General features: G+C 35.2%; 1 protein-coding gene across 1 annotated transcript; it reads right to left on the bottom strand.

The window, feature by feature from the left end:
• Positions 1-3,769: 3,769 nt before the first annotated feature.
• Positions 3,770-4,696, bottom strand: LOC147610961 (uncharacterized). The gene is made up of 2 exons (XM_086785315.1): positions 4,624-4,696; positions 3,770-4,320 (listed from the first exon to the last, which is right to left on the bottom strand). Exons 1-2 carry the CDS (start codon positions 4,694-4,696, stop codon positions 3,770-3,772), a joined length of 624 nt encoding a protein of 207 aa, XP_086641441.1.
• Positions 4,697-11,250: the final 6,554 nt, after the last annotated feature.

Raw genomic sequence — 11,250 nt, forward strand, 5'->3', positions numbered from 1 at the left:
GGACACAAAGCACAATGAAAGAGATTCACACAGGGCACAATGAAAGGACACCAACACTTGCGATAGCAAGATAGAAAGAGAGAGAACACCGAATGGGGAGAGAGAGAGAGAGAGAGAGAGAGAGAGAGAGAGAGAGAGAGAGAGAGAGAGAGAGAGAGAGAGTAACAACATGCAAATACTAGGCACGACAGCTAATCGTGTTATTGAATCATTAAATGTTAAGGCCCACAAATTTCACCTCATGCAATTTTGACCTCCCTTTTTGACATTCTAATTGGAACAAAAGCACGCACTTTTTCAGTGCCAAAAACTATGTACTTTAAGGAAACAAAAGCAGGCCACCTATACGTGCTTTCACACAAGTATCTTCCACAGATTCATTAAGATATTCTTCCCCACTACCCATGATCAACGATTCATGTGGCTCTTCGGCGGTAGGAGGATCCATGCCATTATGATTATAGCATTACGACTCGATCATCACCTCATGATCTTTATCCACCTCCGGAGCTCACAACTCATTACACGATGCACCCGCTTAGCATATTTTTCTAAACGAAATCATGCTATTTTTCAACAACTGCTACAGATATTCAGCAATTGGCACAATAAGATGAATGATCAAAGATCTCGATGCATGATCACAAAGAATGTTTTGTTTTCATACCCATTGGAAACACCATAGTTTTTACTCCAAACATAGGCTTTTGTCACCTCCTAGAGTAGATCGACATCATACGTGGATATACTATAGAAGATGATTCATCGTCGATAATAGATGAAGAGTTTATGAATCGACTCCGTTACCTTAGAACCAGATTACCCCCTGAGAAAATGATAGTACTAGACCATACCCCCATCATTAGAAGAACATAAATACTCCCATTTGTCCAGAGGTATTAAAGTGATAATTCAAAATATCATCATGTGCCACACGCGAAAAAATTTAGGAACTGTAAATCACTATTATGTGGTAGACAATGACGATACAGTGAAGATTTTGGAATTCTATTGTAAGATTTTGGAACTAAGGATGCTACTCCGACCAGATCATCAAATAGCTATTCCCAAAGTATTTAGGATTCTTTGAGACCTTGCCAACTTTTGAAATCATAAACAGATTATAGTTATATATAGATTTATAAAAAAAATTGGTCGATGTACAAGATATATCAGGATATAATATTTGACTTTTTGTACATAAACTTCTTTTATGGTAAGAGTAGATAAACTATAGTTGAGGATAACAAAAATTATTTCAATATACTAGCTACATCATGGTTCATCCATCCCTAGACAAACATGACCCCATCGGACATAGAATTAGTATTCATCAAGTTAGATAATGAGGTCATAGAAGCAAAGTGCCGGAAGAAATCATAGAATATGTGGAGCACTATTTCAAGAATGAGATGTCCTCTATGTGGCCCAAATTCTAGAGTGATACTTATAGCATTTGTTTAGTTTGAGTCTCTTAAATCATCCCCCATATGGACCACCAATCCTTTTTTTATGTCTAAAGTTTGAAGTGTGTGGGATTGAAATGACCTATCACATCAAGTATTCCCCCACCCTCCCAAAAGACCAATTTTATTAGAAAATGAACTACCTCTATTCTAAGATTGACAAAAATAGAATTGTCATAGAAGAAGAGTTACGACATGAAAAAATCATCGAATATGTGGAGCACTGTTTTAAGAATGAGAGATCCTCTATGTGGCCCGAATTCTAGAGTGATACTTATAGCATTTGTTTAGTTTGTCTCTTTTAAAACGTCCCCCGTATGGACCACCAATCTTTTTTTATGTCTCAAGTTTTAAGTGTGTGGGATTGAAATGACTATCACATCAACAAGGATGCCCCCACCCTTCCAAAAGACCAGTTTTATCAGAATATTAACTACCTCTATGCTAAGATTGACAAAAATAGAATTGAAATACCTAAAGATACTAAGCTTAGCTAAGGGATTGAGTAGATCGTATGCATGGTTTCTCCCTAGGTGAATTCCTCTGGGTGTGTTTTTTGGTGAGCATTTTTTAACGAGTGCTTTTTGGTTTTAAGGCAGCCGGTTTCTCTCTCTCTATTCTCTCTCTCTCTCTCTCTCTCTCTCTCTCTCTCTCTCTTCTCTCAATTTATTATAATTTCAGTGCTATTTGTTTATAAAAACACCATAGAAAGATGAAACTTCCATTATATTCCAAAGAAAAATTACAAGACTCCAACATATTATGACAAACACCTACGAGATGTTGAACACAAGTAACACGGCATGAAAGCATGTGGGACCTTATAATACTTTTAGGCCTCAAATATCATCTTTGACTACTCAGACTACCCTAATTTTTCAACGAAGGTGGCAACTTCTCCTTGAAGAGGAGCCTCTTTTACCTCTTCATGGTGTATTTAAATATATTTCCTTGTAAAAAAAGTAAGAGCCCAAAATATGGAACTCCACATTGGGCTTGCGTAAGCCTAAATATAAAAGTGTGAACATTATAAGGTTCACTCATTAAATAGATCTAATGTATATCAAAATGTTGCACACTGTTGTGCACATAAAATATGTAATAGACCCTTGTAGGACATAATAAACTTTTTTGTATCATGCATGTAGATAAAGTTTAAAAGTGATTTTGGAATAAAAAGGATCACTTTGCACTTGAACCTGAATTTCATCAATCAAATTTGTTCGTACAACACTCAAAATATTACATGAAGGAATTTGGCTTAAAGCATCTGCCACTTTGTTTTCTTTACCCACAATGTACTTGAAGTCAAAATCATACTCACTCAACAATTGAATCCATCTCTTTTGTCAATTATTAAGTAATGGTTGTGTAAAAATGTATTTTAAACTTTGATGATCAGTTCTCAATTCAAATTTTACACCAAGTAAGAGATGTCTCCAATGTTTTAAAGCATGAACAACCGCAAGCATTTCCAAATCATGTACAGCATAATTGAATTCATGTTTCCTTAACTTTCGTGACTCATATGCAACTACCCTCCCGTCTTGAGACAAAACACATCCAATTTGAAAACCACTGGCATCACAAGCAACAACAAAGGGTTTCCCCATCTCAGGAATCTTTAAAGTGCAGTTTTCAGCCACCTTTTGTTTTAAGGTCTCAAATGCTTTTTGACATGATGCATTCCAAGAAAAACCTTTAGTTTTCTTAGTGAGATCGGTCAAAGGACTTGCAATCTTAGAAAAATCACGAATATGTGCCCTCTCAAATTGTGCCAACCCAATGAAGCTCCTCACATCTCTTACAGACTTTGGTATAGACCACTCCACAATTGCTTTTACTTTATCTGGATCAATATGAATCCCATCTTTAGAAATAACCCTTCCCAAGTAAACAAGCTTATCCTTAGAAAAGAAGCATTTACTCATTTTGGCATACAATTTATGATCACGCAACACTTGGAGAGTTTTCTTAAGGTGAATTTCATGTTCCTCATTGTTCTTTGAATATACAAATATGTCATCCAAGAAAACAAGTATAAACTCATCAAGATAAGGATGAAATATATTATTCATCAAACACATGAAGGTTGCAGGTGCATTTGTCAATCCAAAAGCCAAAATAATAAATTCATAGTAGTGACCATGTCGTGTGCAAAATGCAGTTTTGGGTATATATTCTTGCTTTATTCGGATTTGGTGATAACCCGAACATAAGTCAATCTTTGAAAACACTTTAGCCCCGCTCAATTGACTTAACAAATCATATATGTGTGGCAAAGGATATTTATTTTTGATGGTCTATTTATTCAACCCCCTATAGTCAATACAAAGTTGATATGACCCATCCTTCTTCTTTTGAAAAGAATGGGACTTCCCAAGGACAGACACTAGGCCTAATGAGCCCTTCTTAATGAGGTTGTCCAATTGCAATTTGAGTTCTTTTAACTCCTCAATGTTGAACCTATAGGGAGCTCTAGAATAGGGTTCAGATCCTGGGTATAACTCAATTGCATGATCTACAGACCTAGGAGGAGGTAATCCTGGCAAATCATCAGGAAAAACATCTTTATACTCCTCCAAAAGTTTGTCCACATATAAAGGATTTTCGGGTTTCTCCTCCTCTTTCAACTCATTTGCAAATATTAGAAAAGTCTCACAGCCTTGTTTTATACCCCTCAAGAGTTTTATTACAGAAATAAGAACTCCCTTGTTATCTTTTTCAAGCCCCTTGATTTTGTGTTGAGTGTTGGTTTTGTGTTTGAATGTAAGAGTTCTATCTTCGCAATCAATCAACATATGATTACCCACTAGCCAATCCATGCCAATGATTACGTCTCGTTCACCCATGTCTATAACATAAAAGTTTCCTTTGTGTTCAGTTTTAGCCAATGTAAAAGATAGATTTTCAATGTACCCACTTGTGTAATGTCTTCACCCATTATCCAACTCAACCGAGTGTTTTATATCTTGATGAACTTTGAGTTTCAATTTTTCAGACATTTTGGAAGAGATAAAACAATGAGTACTACCCGAGTCTATCAAAAAATGTATCTTTTGAGTCCCAATCTTTCTCGGAATTTTGATAACAGAAACCCTCAAATGTTCAAGAGAAGAAGATGTCTTACACTTCATAAGAAAATCAAAACACTTACCTTCTTCGCTTGCATCCTCGATTATTGTGGTCTCCAAAACCTCATTCATCTTTGCTTGTAGTGGCTTGTCCATAGCTTTGTTTGGACACTCATAGGTACGATGTCCTTGCTCCCTGCATCGAAAGCATAATCCCAACCGCTTTTCCCTCTCCAAGAATTCGGGATCATGTTGCCACCGCACGGGTTGTCTCTTCTTACCATTGTTATTACCGGAATTTTGATTTTGTGAAAAACTCCTCGGATTTGGTGCATAGTTGTTGTCATTAGAAAAATCAAGAAACACATACGTGAGGCTCAAAAGAGACAAAAGAGACACTATGACAAGAATAAGAGGGGTTTGGAATTTGAAAAGGGAGACATGGTTTTCTTAAGGGTTTTGCCTCAACGAAGTAATTTGGCTTTGGGGAAGGATAGAAGATTGTCTGCTCGTTTTGCTGGACCTTTCAAAGTTTTGAAAAAGATAGGATCATTGGCTTATGAACTTGAACTTCCTTCTCATGTTAAGGTCCATCCAGTTTTCCATGTTAGTTTGTTATGTTAGTTTGTTGAAGAAATATGTTCCTAATGTTCACCATGTTTTGCAAGACAACTCTAAGCTTCAAGATGATGGTTCCCTTTGAGTTCAACCAGATTACATTTTAGATAGGAGAGTTCGAAACCTTAGGAATAGAAACATAGTAGAGGTTTTGGTTAAATGGGATTTATATCTTGTCGAAGATGCTTCTTGGGTAGATCTAGATACTTTGAAATGATCAGAGTTTCCTTCATTCCAACTCTGAGGACAGAGTTTTTGAGAGGAGGGGAGTATGTAATAGACCCTTGTAGGCCATAATAAACTTTTTTATATCATGCATGTAAATAAAGTTTAAAGTGATTTTTAGGTGATTTTGGATGTTTGTGCAGTCTCATATGGGCATGTTCTGACAGTGACTCATCCCACCACAAGTGCATACATTGGGATTGATTTTTTGGGCATGTTATGGATTGAATTAGAAAAAGTTTTGTATGTATGAAATGTAGTCCTTATCACATAGAACAACTTTGCCAGAGTGAAGGTTTCATACTTTAGTCGTTTTCAATCTCGTTTAATGCCTTAGATTAGAAAACAGTAAGAAAATGCCTGTTTTTTATTCTCTCTCTAGAAAATTCAATATTAAAGTCTGTTTTTTGAGAATTCGGAGGCAAGTCTGGAGAGAGAGTGTCTCACGGCGCTTGTAGAGCTCGCCGAGGAGAACAAAACACTATCTCATGAGCGCGCAGGTAAATTCTCATCAGTTTTGGAGATACGAAAGCTTGAAGAAGGATCGATTTTTCTAGTGTAAAAAAAAACAACTTTGCTAATCTTCTCAAAAGTTTTCTTTTGTTTTTTACCACGTTTTGCAGCATCGACCATGCGCCAAAATTTACAGGAAAGGGCAGCGTGCTTTTGGAGCACCGTCTCGCTTTTGGCTATTTTTGGAGAACACCTCTCTCTATATTCGGCATACTGCGAGTGTGTGTGTGAAACATTTATCGCGAGACCTCTTGTGATTGCAATTGTGAGTGTGATTGAGAGCGTGATTGCGATTGAGAGTGTGATTGCGAGTGTGAGTGTGATCAAGGCAGCCTATGCATACAAACACTCGGGGGTGGTCGGGTGGTCGAGCTTCTGTATAGAAGTACTTTTTCCATTGTAACCTCTCTTGCAATATAATAAAATCCCTCTCTCTCTCTCTCTCTCCATCTATTTGATTTTGTCTTGTTGTCTACTAATATTCTGTATTGCGTTTGAAGCGGTCTTTTTATAACAAGTAATCTAGCAAAGCCTACACCAAACTTTTAAATTATCCAGCTTATCACTCTCGCAAAGAAAACATTTATAAAATTTACCTCAAGATCCCTCAACTGACCTCATCCCTAATTTAATTATACTGACCACCTATACGTTTTGTTCTTTCTTCATCTTATCAATTTTTTCAGTGCCTTCTCACTATGTTTAATAGTAAATCATAGCATATAAATAGGGGTAGTTTAAAATTATTCTTCTTGTTCAGTTGTTTAATTTTCTCTTCTTGATTGAATGTTATGAAAGTATTTAAGAGACCCTTACCTACAATTTTAGACAAAATACGTTTTCTCACAAGATTCTTTGTCTGGTAAAGTTCGACTACTTTGGCTTTGAAGTCAACATCGATAAATGGTTGGATAACCCTCGATATATACGACCACTCTTATTGGCCCTTACACAGAGACTTCGGGACCACATATCTATCTTTTAGTCAAGAAACACATACACCATGAGCCTCCCCCATGGCCTTATTTGAGGGATGGACTTCTATCACCCTATGGGCGCCAGTAATAAGTTTGGGACTCAACAACAAAAGTCATGGATTTTGACATCACGGTAGTTACCCATAATACTTTTCCTGACACCTTACCTAAACTTTACATTCTATACTTTTTTGACATGGTTTTTGAAATTCGTATCCACGTACCCAACTTTTTGGCAACATTCCCCATTATAAGTATCTCACAAAACCTTATGAATACTTTTCCCCAACATCTTTTTAGATTGTTTGGGCAAGGCTTCTGGCATCCTTGGTCCTAGACAAAATATTCATTTAAATTTATTTTGTCTTCAATTATAGACTTTAGCAAATGTGTTCCTTTCATTTCTTTTACAATCTAGATTATTAAAATTGTTATTATTTTATCATTGTATTTAAATTTTAATAGTACATAACCTCAAGACTCTCTCACTAAAACCAAAATTAATTATACATCACACCCACTACACTGCTCATGTCAAAAAATTCTTTTATGATGATTATAGCATTATGACTCGATCATCACCTCATGATCTTCATCAACCTTTGGAGTTCACAACTTATTATAGAATGCACCCACTTAGCATATTTATCTAAACGAAATCATGCTATTTTTCAACAACTGCTACCACGGATATTCAACAACAAATTCATGTGGCTCTTCGGCGGCGGGAGGATCCATGCCATTATGATTATAGCATTATGACTCGATCATCACCTCATGATCTTTATCCACCTCCGGAGCTCACAACTCATTACAAAATGCACCCGCTTAGCATATTTTTTTGAACGAAATCATGCTATTTTTCAACAACTGCTATAGATATTCAGCAATTGGCAACAAGATGAATGATCAAAGATCTGGATGCATGATCACAAAGAATGTTTTGTTTTCATACCCATTGGAAACACCACAGTTTTTACTCCAAACATAGGTTTTTGTCACCTCCTAGAGTAGATCGACATCATACATGGATATACTATAGAAGATGATTCATCGTCAATAATAGATGAGTTTATGAATCGACTCTGTTACCTTAGAACCAGATTACCCCCCTGAGAAAATGATAGTACTAGACCATACCCCCATCATTAGAAGAACGTAAATATTGTCCGACTTCTTGTATTCATTTCTCTTGTTATTTTATTTTCGTTATCAAATAACTTTTTGTCTCGGGTTGGTATCTCTTTATCTTTATGCCCATATTCAAATAACTTTTTGTCTCGGGTTGGTATCTCTTTATCTTTATGCCCATATTCAATTGTTTCTCCACCATAACTTAGTAAATAATTCTTCCAATATCTTTATGAAATTTTTTATCTTTCAGACAGTGATTCAAATACTGTCCAAGTAAGTTTCTCATTTCTATCTTTACAATAATAATCATGCTTAAATAATTATGAGTAGAATTTCAAATCATACTACTATAAGTTCTATTTCTTATCAAATCATAATTTAATATAACCCTAGTTATGTTTGGAAGAATAATTATATTTCAATTCATTCGCATTGCTTCTCATTTTTCTCAATGTAAAGCATTATTGCAATCGGAAATATAAAAGGTACCACTCTCTTACGCTTAACTCAACCTTATGATTGCTAAGTTTCATATTTATTATTCAAGTTTATTTCAACTTCAAATGCAAAGTAATCTTTTCATCATCTAGACTTGTTTACTTAATCAAGATTGTTAGAATTGTTACTAGTCATTCATATTTATATTTGTCTTTAAACTTTTAATGTATTGAAAAAATAATTTTATCTATTCTTCATTTAGAATCTCACACCCTCTCTAGCACCTTTTCAAATTCAAGTTTAGAATTTCCTATCCATATTCAATTTATATGTTATAATGTTAAGCTTCTCATGAATTATGTTTAACAACTCACATCTCTTTGGAGTGTCAAAATTCGTTTTGGTAGATAATTTCAATAACATCACAACAATGGAGGTATGTATATGTACATACTAACTTCCATTTATCAAATGTTTTCATAATTATTTCTATGATATTTTTACAACCTAAAAACCTAATTAATAAACCATAGATTTAGCATTAAGATTAGTTGAAATTCAGTAACTTAAATAAAATTTCAAGATAAAGAAAATTTGTGTCGGAATTTAAGTTTCAGAGGGAACTAGTCACTCCGCCTCAAACTTCTATTCTGAAGGAAGTAATGTATGAAATTAATCTAGTGGTATGGGACATCAGATTGGTTTCATATAATTACTCAAGACATATTTATGTCTTCTATCTTTTACCATCCTATGTGTGTATGTGCAACGTGCCTATGTGGTATGGGACACTTATACTCGTTTTACATATGTTCATTTGATTATTTCATTGCATATGCATTATGTGTGAATCTAGTCTTCCACACAAATCATGAATCCATCCTCTCATGCCTTTATGCAATTGCATATCGGGGATGCCCGTTTATGGCATGCTTTTGGGCCTCCACTCTTTGTTTTCAGTTGGTTTGTATAGAGGGGTGATTCCTGGGTTACTTATGCCTGGCAAACATGTGTGTTGCTATTATTTAAATACTTATGGGTTGTCTATATCTCTAGACAATATTGGGATTAATTGATGTGCTCAATTAATTGTTTAACTAACGTAGATAGTGTCTATGAGTATAGTCAATGAAAAGTGCAAGGGTACCGATTGAGATGTTGCACTATACGAAGGTACCGATTGAGGTGTCGTATAGCTAGTGGATTGAGGGGTGGTGTGAAGATGATGTTCATTTTCTTTTATGAATCATGTATTATATTTTTGGTACATATTATTATTGAATTGATAATCAGTGTGACGATCACCAATTTAGGTGTTGCACGACTTTTTCTTGTTGGTATTCCATGTCCATAAGAACCTCTGAGCCATGCCTTTGTGCCTCTAAGCAATGTTCGGACCTCTAAGTTTACCTTGCACCTTATGACATCAATACCTACTACGAGCATAATCTTGTTCTCTCAACATTCTTCTTACACAACTGAGGATATTTGCTTCCTCAAACGGGAGGACTCTTACATGTATATATTTTATCATTTTTTTAATGAATTAATAATTATAGAAAAATATGCTTAATTTAATTTGTGCAAGATTTAGCTTAATGGAATGTGCAAATGTGCACAAGATTATTATCTGTGCAAATGTGCACAAAGTTATTTTATGTAACAAGGCCCATTAGCAATTATATTTGGAAAATGGTTTTTATGTACAAACCTTAGGTTCATATGGTTAATAATATGTAAACCAATACCCAAAAGTGGGAAAGGCAAGCCCAATTTGTACGCACATCTATTATTAGCTCCGTGGGCTATTTGTATGAATAGAATTCTCTAAATACTCAAGTGGTGAAAGGGAGCTACACACGTGGGGGGGAGATTGCACCCAATCTGGTCTTGTGTGTGGTACTCTCTATCCTTTACTCTTTTAATCTTGATGGTGGTGATCTTATTCTATTTCTCTTGCCTTGTGTTATGTTATTTAGTTTCAATTTAATTCAAGCCTTGTATCAATTTTAAGGTAATTTGTGAGTTTTAAATTATTTGTTCAAGAAGTACAAAAAGGGTCTCGTGACAATAAAACTTTTCATTTACCTAGAAAAAGACACTCTTGGTGCAGCCCACCCAACTATAAAATTAAATATGCATATTTACAAATCAACTAAATTTGATAAATAAAGCCACTACAAATACAAAAACCAATACAAAGACCTATTTTGATAGATGAGTCTGGTTTCGTGCTCTTTCCCTTGGTAGGTGTACTCTTTGAATCCTTTCCTTTTGTAGGAGTCTTATTCATCCTAAAGAAACAGAAACATAGAATTAAAATATGTATATGCATGATTAAATATGCATTCATATACGCACATGTACAAAATAACACACCCCCGGTAGCTCACTGAATCTCCACACAGCACAGTACTGCTGTTAAAGAGAATACTCTTATGCACAAATAGAAACAAAGATCGAACACTGATGTACCTTTTGTAAGCGCACAAATGGAAACTCATGCAGTTGAAGAGAAAAGTGATTCACATAGGGCACAATGAAAGGACACCAATGCTTGTGAAAGGCAAGATAGAAAGAGAGAGAACACCAAATGGGGAGAGAGAGAGAGAGAGAGAGAGAGAGAGAGAGAGAGTAATGACATGCAAATATTAGGCAGGATATCTAATTGTGTTATTGAATCATTAATGAGATTTTTGCAAGCCAAGAGTGGTCACAATGGTTTTAAAATTGGGATCCATTATTCACTACATGTGCAATCATACACCCATTTGTCCAGAGGTATTAAAATTATAATCCAAAATA

This window comes from Cibotium barometz, chromosome 48 (genome assembly GCF_041138505.1).
Source record: "Cibotium barometz isolate CiBa-2024 chromosome 48, ASM4113850v1, whole genome shotgun sequence".
Lineage (NCBI taxonomy): Eukaryota > Viridiplantae > Streptophyta > Polypodiopsida > Cyatheales > Cibotiaceae > Cibotium > Cibotium barometz.